The 18,821-nt window shown below is 42.4% G+C and overlaps 2 protein-coding genes across 2 annotated transcripts in view; one reads left to right on the forward strand and one right to left on the reverse strand.

The window, feature by feature from the left end:
* The window catches only part of VWA3A (von Willebrand factor A domain containing 3A), a 772,281-nt gene that overhangs the window by 73,902 nt on the left and 679,558 nt on the right, over positions 1–18,821 (reverse strand). The window lies entirely within an intron of this gene.
* Positions 1,700–4,780, forward strand: LOC134943669 (alpha/beta hydrolase domain-containing protein 17C-like). Its single transcript, XM_063932382.1, has 3 exons — positions 1,700–2,220; positions 2,894–3,073; positions 4,561–4,780. Exons 1-3 carry the CDS (start codon positions 1,700–1,702, stop codon positions 4,778–4,780), a joined length of 921 nt encoding a protein of 306 aa, XP_063788452.1.

The following is an 18,821-nucleotide window of genomic DNA, read 5'->3' on the forward strand; positions in this document are numbered from 1 at the left end:
CATTCATATATATACATCGAAAACATAACTGTACCCTTGTAACAATAACATCATACAATATAATACAATATTGCCTAACATATAATTAATAATTGGTGAAGTCCATGTGTAGGACCAGGGCTAGGAAAGTAACCACGTGTCTTTTATCACTGAGCGACACGATGCGCCAGCTGTGTCATCACATGTCGTCACAGATAGATAGATAGATAGATAACTGTAGATATGAAGATAGATACTGTAGATATGAATATAGATAGAAACTGTAGATATGAAGATAGATAGATAGATAGATAGATAGATAGATAGATAGATAGGATACTGTAGATATGAAGATAGACAGATATATAGATAGAATACTGTAGATAGATAGATAGATAGATAGATAGATAGATAGATAGATAGATAGGATACTGTGGAACTGTAGATATGAAGATAGATATATAGATAGATAGATAGATAGATAGATAGATAGATAGATAGATAGCTGTATATATGAATTTAGATAGATACTGTAGATATGAATATAGATAGAAACTGTAAATATGAAGATAGATAGATAGATAGATAGATAGATAGATAGATAGATAGATAGATAGATAGATAGATAGATAGATAGATACTGTAGATATGAAGATAGATAGATAGATAGATAGATAGATAGATAGATAGATAGATAGATAGATAACTGTAGATATGAAGATAGATACTGTAGATATGAATATAGATAGAAACTGTAGATATGAAGACAGATAGATAGATAGATAGATAGATAGATAGAAAGATACTGTAGATATGAATATAGATAGACACTGTAGATATGAAGATAGATAGATAGATAGATAGATAGATAGATAGATAGATAGATAGATAACTGTAGATATGAAGATAGATACTGTAGATATGAATATAGATAAATACTGTAGATAGATACTGTAGACCGGGCCCTTATAATAATATTATGTATATAAAGGTTGAGTGCTATACATGGAATCTATTGTTAATAAGCCCTCTAGGATTGTTCTAAAAATTACAGTGGAACGATGTGAATTGCTGTAATATAACTGGTACTGACTCAGTTATGCTATAGCGTTATATGGAACGTGTAATCATTATGTGCCATGACTAAGGAAGGGTGCGTAATATATGGAAGTAGGCACTGGTGCGCTCCTCCGGTGATTACCTGCAATCAGGGAATGGTGGAGAAGTGAGGGGCGCAGGGAGCCATACACACTACATATTTGGCCATAATCACACAGGTGACATTTCATATACAGTATGTGTGTGCTACATTTATTCTATAGATAAACATTATGTACAAACGTTATAGTAATGACCAATACATCTCTAATCTAGTAATATACAGTAACAATGACAGCTGGGTGCTGAGGCTGCAGCCCTGGTCAGGGACAGGTAGTGTCTGTGATGTCACAATGCAGCCCTGGTCAGGGACAGGTAGTGTCTGTGATGTCACAATCGTGTCATAACCTCATATCCACTTGGATGTTACTCAGAGAGAATAGTTGCTTCCCAGACATCAGTGTGAGAAGTCGCGTCTTTATCAGAGCTGTTAAGCTTTTATTTATAATTATTACTATTAGATTAGAATAGCTATATTAAGTATTTTATATAGAACTATTATAATAAGATCACTGCCCAGTGTCCAGAGTGTTAGGACCAGGCCCAACACCCCTCTTTGAGGATGTACGGCCTCTCGTGGAGGAGGCTGTTTTCGATCTTTTGCTGCCCACCGAGGCTGAACTGCATTATTGCCAAACTGGCCTTTTACCCCCCGGAGCCTACGTACACGCTACGTGAGATTGAGGCAGCCCCAGCACAGGACCTGGCGCAGGATGACCAGGTGGACCCCACAATCTGTCTACCTCCCGTATGTAATCTGCAGCTATCAGAAGGGGCTAACTGGCCACACTCCCAGCAGAAGCTGGACGCTGTAGAGATGTTCCGCTGTACCACCAAGCGGGGGAATAGCCTGGCCTGTATGTACGTCCGCTGCGTCCCTGGGAGCCGCTACACACTCCTCTACTCTCACGACTGTGCTGTTGACCTAGGCAAGATGTGCAGACGCTACCTTGCCCTAGGCTCCAAGATCAAGTGCAATATATTCTCCTACGACTACTCCGGCTATGGGGTGAGCAGCGGAAAGCCAAGCGAGAAGAACGCATATGCAGACATCGAGGCAGCTTGGCTCGCCCTGAGGACCCGGTATGTATGATTGGGGTGTATGAGTCTTCCCCAGCCCCCACACAGCCTCTGCCTGACACCCTGCATGTGGTGTATGGGTGTCCTGTATGTATGTGGGGGATATGCTACACTAAGGGCTACTATTTACTACGTAGGGTGAATGTATATGCTGTGTATTGTGCTCCTATTAGTTTATATACTCCTCTCCCCGCATGAACTGGTTATACAGTATAAATGTAATTGGTGTATTGGGACTTGCTTACATAAAGACAGTGGGTATATATCGCTGGCATTATAGGGTCTTAGCCAAAGGATGTAACTACTGCAGAAGCAGGGGGTGACACTTTCCTCTGCTCTCCTGCCTCATAGGACGCACTGCCATATGTACTGTGCTGTAAGAGTATGTTGCATTATTGGGCTCCCCATTCTATCTAGCAGCATAGAGGGGTTTCCTTCCAATGTGACTGGACGCTCCCCTCCCCTAGCTCCTTAGTGTTCCTAGCTGACTGGAACTAGGTAAATGTGCATAACCTATGTAGTCCTGTTCCACACATACACTGCCTATCACTCATATAAGTTATCCAGTCATTTACCTAGTTCAGATATCCAGCCTTTATATACAAGTTTCCCATAAGGAACCACAATAGAAGTGATGTAATTGGAGTTTGATAATTTTTCTGCTTTATCTCTACAGATATGGAGTCCCGGCGGAAAATATCATCCTGTATGGAGAGAGCATTGGGACAGCACCGGCAGTTGACCTTGCCACGCGCTACAAATGTGCAGCAGTAATACTGCACGGGGCGCTCATGTCAGGTGTGCGGATGGGCTATCCTAACGCCCGGAGGGCCTACTGTTGGGATGCCTTCACCAAGTAAGACATTGCTGTGTTTTTATACTAAGCTGTAGGTTACTTGTGGGGTTTAGTATGTGCTGGGAGCAAGCAGTACCAGGGTCAGCCCACGTACTGGATAACTGAATTGGCCCCTAGGTGCGCTTTGTCAGGCAAACAACAGGGGTATATCTACTAAATGTCCATTTCCATCAATTTTCATCTGTTGGAGATCCATCTGGATGGATGTTGTGTTCTAAAACACACATTTACTAACACATAATCTTTTTATATTATTTTTTCAATGTTAGTAAATGTGTGTTTTATCCCCCGGAATGCAACATCCATTTAGATTGATTTCTCTCAATTTGAAATTAATAAATATCGAACTTTAGTAAATACACCCCCAGCTCTGTTGGCCCAATCAGTTTGTATGTGTATCCCAGTGGGATGTCTTCAGCTTTCCAATGGACGGGGTGCCGGCGGTCATGTGACCGACGCCGGAATGCCAACACCACTTGGTACACAGGCACTGGAATACCGACCACTGAAGGTAAGTATAGTGGAGAGCTTTAGTGTTAGGGCCCGCGGTGATTAGAGTTAGGCACTGGGGGGGTTTAGCCCTAGCTGCCAACCCCCCAAGGGTTATCCCTAGCCACCACCCCCAGGGAGTTAGCCCTAGCTGCCACCCCCGGGAGGTTAGGGTAGGTATGAGTAAAAACACTTACCCCCTCCACCGATCTTCAATGTCAGAATGCCGGTGACGGTCATGTGACCACCGGTATCCCAACCACTGGGATAGCATACTGAACCCATCCCATCTTATACCGAATGCTAATCCAATTAGAGTACATGAGTCTTTTCTGATTAGAAAACTAACAGGATAATTCCCTACCAGAAACCTTTCTGGGGGGCTATGGCCCTGTGTCTCTTGTCAGTTTTGTAACACCCTGCATCTACTGCTGCCCCTCTTCATCTCGCATGCTCGCATTGGCGAGCAATGCTCTGCCTGTGTGAGCAATTGACCCCGGTGTCTGCGCACTCTCCTCACTACAGCCGCCCCAATGTCTTCTCATACAGGCAGCAAGTTGTCGGTTTGCGGGAGCCGGCGTAGCTGCAGCGGGAGTGTGTACAACATTGAGGCTACTTCTGCAGAACTTAAACACTGGATCCCCAGATAAGTTACCTCTGGCACCGGTTTTACTCCCAATATATCATAGCTGCTTATAAATGGGAAATACGGCACTATTCCTCTTTCATCCTATTTGTATTGTATAACAGAAACAAGTTGAAGTCTTGTGCATGACTTTGGCTTATTAGGTCAATAGATTGCACTGGGCTCATTACTAACAGTAGATTCATTGTCCAACATTGCTCTGCCAAAGTCCTGTATGTGACCTTCTACATGAGCAGCTCTGCATGTTACCTGATGCATTATTTCCATTCTATATGTTTAGTGGCCGTTTTACATGTGTGATAGCTCCATGCTGTTTCTGTTGTATAATCCCTTTGTATCATGTCCTTTGCAGCATCGACAAAATCTCCAAGGTCACCTGCCCGGTACTCATCATCCATGGGACTAAAGATGCGGTTGTGGACTTCTGCCATGGGCTGACAATGTATGAGCGCTGCCCAACTGCTGTAAAGCCTCTCTGGGTGGAAGGAGGAGGGCACACGGATTTACATAAGCACAGGCAATATCTAGTGAGACTCCAGAAATTCATCTCTCAGGAGCTGCCCAATATATGAATCCACCACCGCCCCTGTACAAGTACCATCTAATCCGGGGGACTGAGACCTCTCGATGGCACATTCCACCTAGGTGCATTATAGATCCATCAGATCCATCAGTCAAAGATATCGACCATGGACTGCAGGGAGCTAACATCCAGGATCTGACATATATATAATGCCTAATGCTCTCTTACAATACACCAATCTGAACTAACTCAAGGGTGTCTGTGTTATTTTTCCATAGCGTTGTCTCATTCAGGAACACAAGCTGTAAGCATGGGGGATATAGCTGCGAATATACAATGATAAATAGGCCCCATAGAAGGTTGCCAAATATCACATAATCTCAGGAGGAGAGGTGTGCTGAGCAACATTATCTGTCCAAGCCACAGGATCCCTCACTGTCCATAGCTGTGTTCTGATGTACGGGTGCAGAACCATTGTGCATAGGAACAGACAGCTCCAATAAAAGAATATGAACTACAGTTAGCTACAGTTGCTAAGGAAAATATCTAGACCTGCCATAGAATAACTGACAGAGATACCACTAGGACTAGTATAAATATGCATCTGTATAACTATATTCATCCAGGGCCGTCTCAACAGTAGTGTGGGGCCCTGGGCACAGCAACGCACTGGGGCCCCTATCCATCCTCGAACAGTAGGGGTGGGGGGTGCTATCAGTGGCAACTTTGATGTCCCGCGGGCGGTACGGGGTGATCTATCTTCCGCTAAGCATGTAGAACCTGGAGCAGTAATTTCTGCTAATTACTCCTTTACTGCACAGATGGGGCGGGAGGGAGAACACTAAACTGTAGAATGGGGCATTGTGCTGGATGAAGTGGCCCTGGTACATGACTTTCAGGGTGGTAGGGGGTGTTTAATACGTAGCGGAGGAGTGGATGGTTGTGCGGCTTAATATTTATCATTTTCTGGTGGGAGGGCAGCTTGCTTGACTGCAGATATCTCAAGTTCCTGGTAATAGATTTCTTAGCTTTTAATAGGATAAAAAACTATAGAGACCCACCTTTCAGGAGGTGCTAGGGACTTGTAGATCAGAGTTCAGGAACTAGAGCAGTCCTCCAATGAAAATATAAAACTGCATACCAGGCGTGTGGAGCTGGAGCAGGGACCATCTGCTTGAAGGCGGATATCTCTGGTTCTGGGCATAGTAGGGCCAAGTTGCCATTGTCCGCTGAAAGGGGAGAGTCCCAGCATTTGGAGAATACCCTCGGAAAAACTCTATGTCAGACAGAACCTAAGATATCTGGCTTGGAAGAGCAACTAACAGGCTTGGATGGGGACCACTGCTTTGAAGTCGGATATCTCTGGTTTCCTAGGGCCGATTTTCAAAAATCTGGTACCCCCTGGAAAGAGGGGACCCTCAGCTATTAGCCTAGAGCCCTTATACTCATGGGGCCCTTGGGCAAGAGCCCATTGAGCCCATACGAAAAAACGGCCCTGTATTCATCTGCTGTGCTGCATTTATACAAGTGAGATGACGCACCATATTCATCCTACCAAATGTACATAGACTGGAGTAACAGCAGTTACTAAGCCCTGGAGCAGGCCTCCGCACCCCCACATCTGCCCCACCGTTAGTGCGTGATATCACACTGATGTGCATATTTATGTAACTGCTACCTAATAAGAGTTAGATGGAGGGGGCTGGTGCCAGGGTGATATACTGCTGATATATTAGTATCAGTAAGTGCGGTATCTCTCAGTAGAGGTTTGTAATAAGCGGCCGTGAAATAAATGATCTTCTATTGAGGGCAGAAATTATCACCTGCCTGGAGTATATGGAGATTAAATAAATTCAATAAGTAACTGGGGAGACAGACTCCTGATTAATACAGATACTGTATACTACTGTTATAGATCGGGGTGATAGTCCCCTCCCTGTGTCAGACTATCAGAGGAGAGGCTATTACATTTGGATGGGGGGAGGGATTCAGGGGAAATTTGAGAAAAAATTACTTCACAGAAAGGGTATTGGACAAGTGGACTAGCCTCCCATCAGAGGTGGTAGAGGCTAAGACAGTAGAGCAATTTAGATAGATAGATAGATAGATAGATAGATAGATAGATAGATAGATACTGTAGATATGAAGATAGATAGATAGATAGATAGATAGATAGATAGATAGATAGATAGATAGATAGATAGATAGATAGGATACTGTAGATATGAAGATAGATAGATAGATAGATAGATAGATAGATAGATATGAAGATAGATAGATAGATAGATAGATAGATAGATAGATAGATAGAATACTGTAGAACTGTAGATATGAAGATAGATAGATAGATAGATAGATAGATAGATAGATAGATAGATAGATAGAAACTGTAAATATGAATATAGATAGAAACTGTAAATATGAAGATAGATAGATAGATAGATAGATAGATAGATAGATAGATAGATAGATAATGTAGATATGAAGATAGTTAGATAGATAGATAGATAGATAGATAGATAGATAGATAGATAGATAGATAGATAGATACTGTAGATATGAATATAGATAGAAATGGTAGATATGAAGAAAGATAGATAGATAGATAGATAGATAGATAGATAGATAGATAGATAGATAGAGACTGTAGATATGAAGATAGATAGATAGATAGATAGATAGATACTGTAGATATGAAGATAGTAAGATAGATCGGATACTGTAGATATGAAGATAGATAGATAGATAGATAGATAGATAGATAGATAGATAGATAGATACTGTAGATATGAAGATAGATAGATAGATAGATAGATAGATAGATAGATAGATAGATAGATAGATAGATAACTGTAGATATGAAGATAGATAATGTAGATATGAATATAGATAGAAACTGTAGATATGAAGACAGATAGATAGATAGATAGATAGATAGATAGATAGATAGATAACTGTAGATATGAAGATAGATACTGTAGATATGAATATAGATATAAACTATATATAGATAGATAGATAGATAGATAGATAGATAGATAGATAGATAGATAGGATACTGTAGATATGAAGATAGATAGATATATAGATAGATAGAATACTGTAGATATGAAGATAGATAGATAGATAGATAGATAGATAGATAGATAGGATACTGTAGATATGAAGATAGATAGATATATAGATAGATAGAATACTGTAGATATGAAGATAGATAGATAGATAGATAGATAGATAGATAGATAGATAGATAGATAGGATACTGTGGAACTGTAGATATGAAGATAGATAGGTAGATAGATAGATAGATAGATAGATAGCTGTATATATGAATTTAGATAGATACTGTAGATATGAATATAGATAGAAACTGTAAATATGAAGATAGATAGATAGATAGATAGATAGATAGATAGATAGATAGATAGATAGATAGATAGATAGATACTGTAGATATGAAGATAGATAGATAGATAGATAGATAGATAGATAGATAACTGTAGATATGAAGATAGATAATGTAGATATGAATATAGATAGAAATTGTAGATATGAAGACAGATAGATAGATAGATAGATAGATAGATAGATAGATAGATAGATAACTGTAGATATGAAGATAGATACTGTAGATATGAATATAGATAGAAACTATAGATATGAAGATAGATAGATAGATAGATAGATAGATAGATAGATAGATAGATAGATAGATAGGATACTGTGGAACTGTAGATATGAAGATAGATAGATAGATAGATAGATAGATAGATAGCTGTATATATGTGTGATACCCTGAAACTGCAGCCCAAATCAACTGTGGCACTACAGGTGCCAGCATGACTTTAATAAAAGTAAAATGTTTGCTGGAGTTGCATAAGCACTGTGCCAGCAGCCTACAGCTTGCAGCACAGAAGGAGTTAACAGCACAGCTCATAGCAATACAGATCAGTCTGCAAAATGCAAAGGGCATGACTCACTCATTTGCAGACTCAGAGCGGGAAACTGAGAGCGGGAAAGACAGAGCGGGAAATCCCAGATTTAGAATGTGACCCTGGGAATGCAAGGTTATAAAAAGGTTGTCCTGCAGTGAGACAAACACAGCTACAACAGAATGAGAGCAGCAGCAGCAGAGCAGAGAGCAGACAGACAGTGAGGAGAAGCACATGTTTTAGCTAGCTGAAGTGTGGTGGATTAACCAGACGTGGGGGGAGACGAGGGCAGGTTCTCTGTGTTTGGCGCAATTGCCACAAGATGTCTAGAACATTTTACTATCACATGTGACTCTAGACTGTAACTCGTTTGAAAACCGCAACAGAATATGTGATTTGTATGTAATGTGATGTTTGACATGCCATGTTTTCCTGAATATGTGATTGTTGTTTGTTTGTCACATGTACTGTCATTATATGTTATGTTGAAAACTGCTGTTGCGTGAGGACACGCAAGATTTCAGCAGGGGTGCATGTGATACCCTGAAACTGCAGCCCAAATCAACTGTGGCACTACAGGTGCCAGCATGACTTTAATAAAAGTAAAATGTTTGCTGGAGTTGCATAAGCACTGTGCCAGCAGCCTACAGCTTGCAGCACAGAAGGAGTTAACAGCACAGCTCATAGCAATACAGATCAGTCTGCAAAATGCAAAGGGCATGACTCACTCATTTGCAGACTCAGAGCGGGAAAGACAGAGCGGGAAATCCCAGATTTAGAATGTGACCCTGGGAATGCAAGGTTATAAAAAGGTTGTCCTGCAGTGAGACACAACACAGCTACAACAGAATGAGAGCAGCAGCAGCAGAGCAGAGAGCAGACAGACAGTGAGGAGAAGCACATGTTTTAGCTAGCTGAAGTGTGGTGGATTAACCAGACGTGGGGGGAGACGAGGGCAGGTTCTCTGTGTTTGGCGCAATTGCCACAAGATGTCTAGAACATTTTACTATCACATGTGACTCTAGACTGTAACTCGTTTGAAAACCGCAACAGAATATGTGATTTGTATGTAATGTGATGTTTGACATGCCATGTTTTCCTGAATATGTGATTGTTGTTTGTTTGTCACATGTACTGTCATTATATGTTATGTTGAAAACTGCTGTTGCGTGAGGACACGCAAGATTTCAGCAGGGGTGCATGTGATACCCTGAAACTGCAGCCCAAATCAACTGTGGCACTACAGGTGCCAGCATGACTTTAATAAAAGTAAAATGTTTGCTGGAGTTGCATAAGCACTGTGCCAGCAGCCTACAGCTTGCAGCACAGAAGGAGTTAACAGCACAGCTCATAGCAATACAGATCAGTCTGCAAAATGCAAAGGGCGTGACTCACTCATTTGCAGACTCAGAGCGGGAAACTGAGAGCGGGAAAGACAGAGCGGGAAATCCCAGATTTAGAATGTGACCCTGGGAATGCAAGGTTATAAAAAGGTTGTCCTGCAGTGAGACACAACACAGCTACAACAGAATGAGAGCAGCAGAGCAGAGAGCAGACAGACAGTGAGGAGAAGCACATGTTTTAGCTAGCTGAAGTGTGGTGGATTAACCAGAAAGATGTAGCCCCAGTGAGGGCTCCCCACATGTTTAGGTGGGGAGTGATGCCAGCCACAGCAAAGCATTTGACAGAGGGAGACATCGCAGTGTGAGAGCAGCAGTATGCAGAATCCAGTGAAAGGGTGATGCCAGGAGAAAAGTGTACTCAAGGTGTGAGTCTCAAGAGGTATCTGGGTGAAGTGGTCGGAAGCCACGTGGCGTGAGTAAGCGCCCCCCATTGAAAAGTATCTCGAGAGGTATCTGGGTGAAGTGGTCGGAAAGCCACGCGGCGTGAGTAAGCGCCCCCAAGGAAAAGAATCCTCGCTAAGTAAGAGAGAGAGAGAGACGGCAACCTGATGTGTAGCACTACTGGTCACAGAATGCCCTGGTATGTACTGATGTTCGCTATAAATATGCCGCTGCGACTAAGCGATGCGCTGGAGGAGGTGCCCTGATATGGGATCCACTGTAACTGATATGCTTTGTGCTGGAGGAGTGTTCACAAGTTATCCCTGAAATATCCGTTTGATGTTTAAATAAACTTTATGCTGTTTATCTGAGATGGGCTGGCGCCCAATTCTTTATGCGCTGCACCGACACCTGTAGTCCACACCCACAATGTACTTGTAGTTAAAGACCTGATTCTTCAGGGGACCCTCTGGTAACTGTGCCTGAACACATGACAAGCCGGGGTAAAGTAAGTGTGATGTACTATACACAGTGACTGCAGATCTTGCATACCAGATACCAGTAGGGTATGACATATGAATTTAGATAGATACTGTAGATATGAATATTGGCCCTCATTCCGAGTTGTTCGCTCGGAGATTTTCATCGCATCGCAGTGAGAATTCTCTTAGTGCGCATGCGCAATGTTCGCACTGCGACTGCGCCAAGTAACTTTACTATGAAGAAAGTAAGTTTACTCACGGCTTTTTCATCGCTCCGACGTTCGCATTGTGATTGACAGGAAATGGGTGTTACTGGGCGGATGCACGGCGTTTTAGGGGCGTGTGGCTGGAAACGCTACCGTTTCCGGAGAAAACGCAGGAGTGGCCGGGGAAACGGTGGGTGTGCCTGGGCGAACGCTGGGTGTGTTTATGACGTCAGCCAGGACCGAAAAGCACTGAACTGATCGCACAGGCAGAGTAAGTCTGAAGCTACTCAAAAACTACTAACTCGTTTGTAATCGCAATATTGCGCATACATCGGTCGCACATTTAAGAAGCTAAGATTCACTCCCAGTAGGCGGCGGCTTAGCGTGTGTAACTCTGCTACATTCGCCTTGCGAGCGATCAACTCGGAATGAGGGCCATAGATAGAAACTGTAAATATGAAGATAGATAGATAGATAGATAGATAGATAGATAGATAGATAGATAGATACTGTAGATATGAAGATAGATAGATAGATAGATAGATAGATAGATAGATAGATAGATAGATAGATAGATAGATAGATAGATAGATAACTGTATATATGCAGATAGATACTGTAGATATGAATATAGATAGAAACTGTAGATATGAAGATAGATACATACTGTAGATATGAAGATAGATAGATACTGTAGATAGATAGATAGATACTGTAGATATGAAGATAGATAGATACTGTAGATATGAATATAGATAGACACTGTAGATATGAAGATAGATAGATAGATAGATAGATAGATAGATAGATAGATAGATAGATAGATAACTGTAGATATGAAGATAGATACTGTAGATATGAATATAGATAAATACTGTAGATAGATACTGTAGACCGGGCCCTTATAATAATATTATGTATATAAAGGTTGAGTGCTATACATGGAATCTATTGTTAATAAGCCCTCTAGGATTGTTCTAAAAATTACAGTGGAACGATGTGAATTGCTGTAATATAACTGGTACTGACTCAGTTATGCTATAGCGTTATATGGAACGTGTAATCATTATGTGCCATGACTAAGGATGGGTGCGTAATATATGGAAGTAGGCGCTGGTGCGCTCCTCCGGTGATTACCTGCAATCAGGGAATATTGGAGAAGTGAGGGGCGCAGGGAGCCATACACACTACATATTTGGCCATAATCACACAGGTGACATTTCATATACAGTATGTGTGTGCTACATTTATTCTATAGATAAACATTATGTACAAACGTTATAGTAATGACCAATACATCTCTAATCTAGTAATATACAGTAACAATGACAGCTGGGTGCTGAGGCTGCAGCCCTGGTCAGGGACAGGTAGTGTCTGTGATGTCACAATGCAGCCCTGGTCAGGGACAGGTAGTGTCTGTGATGTCACAATCGTGTCATAACCTCATATCCACTTGGATGTTACTCAGATAGAATAGTTGCTTCCCAGACATCAGTGTGAGAAGTCGCGTCTTTATCAGAGCTGTTAAGCTTTTATTTATAATTATTACTATTAGATTAGAATAGCTATATTAAGTATTTTATATAGAACTATTATAATAAGATCACTGCCCAGTGTCCAGAGTGTTAGGACCGGGCCCAACACCCCTCTTTGAGGATGTACGGCCTCTCGTGGAGGAGGCTGTTTTCGATCTTTTGCTGCCCACCGAGGCTGAACTGCATTATTGCCAAACTGGCCTTTCACCCCCCGGAGCCTACGTACACGCTACGTGAGATTGAGGCAGCCCCAGCACAGGACCTGGCGCAGGATGAGCAGGTGGACCCCACAATCTGTCTACCTCCCGTATGTAATCTGCAGCTATCAGAAGGGGCTAACTGGCCACACTCCCAGCAGAAGCTGGACGCTGTAGAGATGTTCCGCTGTACCACCAAGCGGGGGAATAGCCTGGCCTGTATGTACGTCCGCTGCGTACCTGGGAGCCGCTACACACTCCTCTACTCTCACGACTGTGCTGTTGACCTAGGCAAGATGTGCAGACGCTACCTTGCCCTAGGCTCCAAGATCAAGTGCAATATATTCTCCTACGACTACTCCGGCTATGGGGTGAGCAGCGGAAAGCCAAGCGAGAAGAACGCATATGCAGACATCGAGGCAGCTTGGCTCGCCCTGAGGACCCGGTATGTATGATTGGGGTGTATGAGTCTTCCCCAGCCCCCACACAGCCTCTGTCTGACACCCTGCATGTGGTGTATGGGTGTCCTGTATGTATGTGGGGGATATGCTACAGTAAGGGCTACTATTTACTACGTAGGGTGAATGTATATGCTGTGTATTGTGCTACTATTAGTTTATATACTCCTCTCCCCGCATGAACTGGTTATACAGTATAAATGTAATCGGTGTATTGGGACTTGCTTACATAAAGACAGTGGGTATATATTTTTGGCATTATAGGGTCTTAGCCAAAGGATGTAACTACTGCAGAAGCAGGGGGTGACACTTTCCTCTGCTCTCCTGCCTCATAGGACGCACTGCCATATGTACTGTGCTGTAAGAGTATGTTGCATTATTGGGCTCCCCATTCTATCTAGCAGCATAGAGGGGTTTCCTTCCAATGTGACTGGACGCTCCCCTCCCCTAGCTCCTTAGTGTTCCTAGCTGACTGGAACTAGGTAAATGTGCATAACCTATGTAGTCCTGTTCCACACATACACTGCCTATCACTCATATAAGTTATCCAGTCATTTACCTAGTTCAGATATCCAGCCTTTATATACAAGTTTCCCATAAGGAACCACAATAGAAGTGATGTAATTGGAGTTTGATAATTTTTCTGCTTTATCTCTACAGATATGGAGTCCCGGCGGAAAATATCATCCTGTATGGAGAGAGCATTGGGACAGCACCGGCAGTTGACCTTGCCACGCGCTACAAATGTGCAGCAGTAATACTGCACGGGGCGCTCATGTCAGGTGTGCGGATGGGCTATTCTAACGCCCGGAGGGCCTACTGTTGGGATGCCTTCACCAAGTAAGACATTGCTGTGTTTTTATACTAAGCTGTAGGTTACTTGTGGGGTTTAGTATGTGCTGGGAGCAAGCAGTACCAGGGTCAGCCCACGTACTGGATAACTGAATTGGCCCCTAGGTGCGCTTTGTCAGGCAAACAACAGGGGTATATCTACTAAATGTCCATTTCCATCAATTTTCATCTGTTGGAGATCCATCTGGATGGATGTTGTGTTCTAAAACACACATTTACTAACACATAATCTTTTTATATTATTTTTTCAATGTTAGTAAATGTGTGTTTTATCCCCCGGAATGCAACATCCATTTAGATTGATTTCTCTCAATTTGAAATTAATAAATATCGAACTTTAGTAAATACACCCCCAGCTCTGTTGGCCCAATCAGTTTGTATGTGTATCCCAGTGGGATGTCTTCAGCATTCCAATGGACGGGGTGCCGGCGGTCATGTGACCGACGCCGGAATGCCAACACCACTTGGTACACAGGCACTGGAATACCGACCACTGAAGGTAAGTATAGTGGAGAGCTTTAGTGTTAGGGCCCGCGGTGATTAGAGTTAGGCACTGGGGGGGTTTAGCCCTAGCTGCCAACCCCCCAAGGGTTATCCCTAGCCACCACCCCCAGGGAGTTAGCCCTAGCTGCCACCCCCGGGAGGTTAGGGTAGGGATGAGTAAAAACACTTACCCCCTCCACCGATCTTCAATGTCAGAATGCCGGTGACGGTCATGTGACCACCGGTATCCCAACCACTGGGATAGCATACTGAACCCATCCCATCTTATACCGATTGCTAATCCAATTAGAGTACATGAGTCTTTTCTGATTGGAAAACTAACAGGATAATTCCCTACCAGAAACCTTTCTGGGGGGCTATGGCCCTGTGTCTCTTGTCAGTTTTGTAACACCCTGCATCTACTGCTGCCCCTCTTCATCTCGCATGCTCGCATTGGCGAGCAATGCTCTGCCTGTGTGAGCAATTGACCCCGGTGTCTGCGCACTCTTCTCACTACAGCCGCCCCAATGTCTTCTCATACAGGCAGCAAGTTGTCGGTTTGCGGGAGCCGGCGTAGCTGCAGCGGGAGTGTGTACAACATTGAGGCTACTTCTGCAGAACTTAAACACTGGATCCCCAGATAAGTTACCTCTGGCACCGGTTTTACTCCCAATATATCATAGCTGCTTATAAATGGGAAATACGGCACTATTCCTCTTTCATCCTATTTGTATTGTATAACAGAAACAAGTTGAAGTCTTGTGCATGACTTTGGCTTATTAGGTCAATAGATTGCACTGGGCTCATTACTAACAGTAGATTCATTGTCCAACATTGCTCTGCCAAAGTCCTGTATGTGACCTTCTACATGAGCAGCTCTGCATGTTACCTGATGCATTATTTCCATTCTATATGTTTAGTGGCCGTTTTACATGTGTGATAGCTCCATGCTGTTTCTGTTGTATAATCCCTTTGTATCATGTCCTTTGCAGCATCGACAAAATCTCCAAGGTCACCTGCCCGGTACTCATCATCCATGGGACTAAAGATGCGGTTGTGGACTTCTGCCATGGGCTGACAATGTATGAGCGCTGCCCAACTGCTGTAAAGCCTCTCTGGGTGGAAGGAGGAGGGCACACGGATTTACATAAACACAGGCAATATCTAGTGAGACTCCAGAAATTCATCTCTCAGGAGCTGCCCAATATATGAATCCACCACCGCCCCTGTACAAGTACCATCTAATCCGGGGGACTGAGACCTCTCGATGGCACATTCCACCTAGGTGCATTATAGATCCATCAGATCCATCAGTCAAAGATATCGACCATGGACTGCAGGGAGCTAACATCCAGGATCTGACATATATATAATGCCTAATGCTCTCTTACAATACACCAATCTGAACTAACTCAAGGGTGTCTGTGTTATTTTTCCATAGCGTTGTCTCATTCAGGAACACAAGCTGTAAGCATGGGGGATATAGCTGCGAATATACAATGATAAATAGGCCCCATAGAAGGTTGCCAAATATCACATAATCTCAGGAGGAGAGAAGTGTGCTGAGCAACATTATCTGTCCAAGCCACAGGATCGCTCACTGTCCATAGCTGTGTTCTGATGTACGGGTGCAGAACCATTGTGCATAGGAACAGACAGCTCCAATAAAAGAATATGAACTACAGTTAGCTACAGTTGCTAAGGAAAATATCTAGACCTGCCATAGAATAACTGACAGAGATACCACTAGGACTAGTATAAATATGCATCTGTATAACTATATTCATCCAGGGCCGTCTTAACAGTAGTGTGGGCCCCTGGGCACAGCAACGCACTGGGGCCCCTATCCATCCTCCAACAGTAGGGGTGGGGGGTGCTATCAGTGGCAACTTTGATGTCCCGCGGGCGGTACGGGGTGATCTATCTTCCGCTAAGCATGTAGAACCTGGAGCAGTAATTTCTGCTAATTACTCCTTTACTGCACAGATGGGGCGGGAGGGAGAACACTAAACTGTAGAATGGGGCATTGTGCTGGATGAAGTGGCCCTGGTACATGACTTTCAGGGTGGTAGGGGGTGTTTAATACGTAGCGGAGGAGTGGATGGTTGTGCGGCTTAATATTTATCATTTTCTGGTGGGAGGGCAGCTTGCTTGACTGCAGATATCTCAAGTTCCTGGTAATAGATTTCTTAGCTTTTAATAGGATAAAAAACTATAGAGACCCACCTTTCAGGAGGTGCTAGGGACTTGTAGATCAGAGTTCAGGAACTAGAGCAGTCCTCCAATGAAAATATAAAACTGCATACCAGGCGTGTGGAGCTGGAGCAGGGACCATCTGCTTGAAGGCGGATATCTCTGGTTCTGGGCATAGTAGGGCCAAGTTGCCATTGTCCGCTGAAAGGGGAGAGTCCCAGCATTTGGAGAATACCCTCGGAAAAACTCTATGTCAGACAGAACCTAAGATATCTGGCTTGGAAGAGCAACTAACAGGCTTGGATGGGGACCACTGCTTTGAAGTCGGATATCTCTGGTTTCCTAGGGCCGATTTTCAAAAATCTGGTACCCCCTGGAAAGAGGGGACCCTCAGCTATTAGCCTAGAGCCCTTATACTCATGGGGCCCTTGGGCAAGAGCCCATTGAGCCCATACGAAAAAACGGCCCTGTATTCATCTGCTGTGCTGCATTTATACAAGTGAGATGACGCACCATATTCATCCTACCAAATGTACATAGACTGGAGTAACAGCAGTTACTAAGCCCTGGAGCAGGCCTCCGCACCCCCACATCTGCCCCACCGTTAGTGCGTGATATCACACTGATGTGCATATTTATGTAACTGCTACCTAATAAGAGTTAGATGGAGGGGGCTGGTGCCAGGGTGATATACTGCTGATATATTAGTATCAGTAAGTGCGGTATCTCTCAGTAGAGGTTTGTAATAAGCGGCCGTGAAATAAATGATCTTCTATTGAGGGCAGAAATTATCACCTGCCTGGAGTATATGGAGATTAAATAAATTCAATAAGTAACTGGGGAGACAGACTCCTGATTAATACAGATACTGTATACTACTGTTATAGATCGGGGTGATAGTCCCCTCCCTGTGTCAGACTATCAGAGGAGAGGCTATTACATTTGGATGGGGGGAGGGATTCAGGGGAAATTTGAGAAAAAATTACTTCACAGAAAGGGTATTGGACAAGTGGACTAGCCTCCCATCAGAGGTGGTAGAGGCTAAGACAGTAGAGCAATTTAGATAGATAGATAGATAGATAGATAGATAGATAGATAGATAGATAGATAGATAGATAACTGTAGATATGAAGATAGATACTGTAGATATGAATATAGATAGAAACTAGATATGAAGATAGATAGATAGATAGATAGATAGATAGATAGATAGATAGATAGATAGATAGATAGATAGATAGATACTGTAGATATGAAGATAGATAGATAGATAGATAGATAGATAGATAGATAGATAGATAGATAGATAGATAGGATACTGTAGATATGAAGATAGATAGATAGATAGATAGATAGATAGATAGATAGATAGATAGATAGATAGATAGATAGATAGATAGGATACTGTAGATATGAAGATAGATAGATAGATAGATAGATAGATAGATAGATAGATAGAATACTGTAGAACTGTAGATATGAAGATAGATAGATAGATAGATAGATAGATAGATAGATAGATAGATAGATAGATAGATAGAAACTGTAAATATGAATATAGATAGAAACTGTAAATATGAAGATAGATAGATAGATAGATAGATAGATAGATAGATAATGTAGATATGAAGATAGATAGATAGATAGATAGATAGATAGATAGATAGATAGATAGATACTGTAGATATGAATATAGATAGAAATGGTAGATATGAAGAAAGATAGATAGATAGATAGATAGATAGATAGATAGAGACTGTAGATATGAAGATAGATAGATAAATAGATAGATAGATAGATAGATACTGTAGATATGAAGATAGTAAGATAGATAGGATACTGAAGATATGAAGATAGATACTGTAGATATGAAGATAGACAGACAGATAGATAGATAGATAGATAGATAGATAGATAGATAGATAGATAGATAGATAGATAGATAGATAGATACTATAGATATGAAGA

The sequence above is a fragment of the Pseudophryne corroboree genome, chromosome 7, assembly GCF_028390025.1.
Source record: "Pseudophryne corroboree isolate aPseCor3 chromosome 7, aPseCor3.hap2, whole genome shotgun sequence".
Classification (NCBI taxonomy): Eukaryota; Metazoa; Chordata; class Amphibia; order Anura; family Myobatrachidae; genus Pseudophryne; species Pseudophryne corroboree.

Bases quoted from the DNA above. Each gene is read 5' to 3' on its own strand.
- LOC134943669 (XM_063932382.1), top strand. From the start codon at position 1,700: ATGTACGGCCTCTCGTGGAGGAGGCTGTTTTCGATCTTTTGCTGCCCA. The intron at 2,221-2,893 runs GTATGTATGATT...TTATCTCTACAG, and splicing joins TGGCTCGCCCTGAGGACCCG to ATATGGAGTCCCGGCGGAAA. The intron at 3,074-4,560 runs GTAAGACATTGC...TGTCCTTTGCAG, and splicing joins TGTTGGGATGCCTTCACCAA to CATCGACAAAATCTCCAAGG.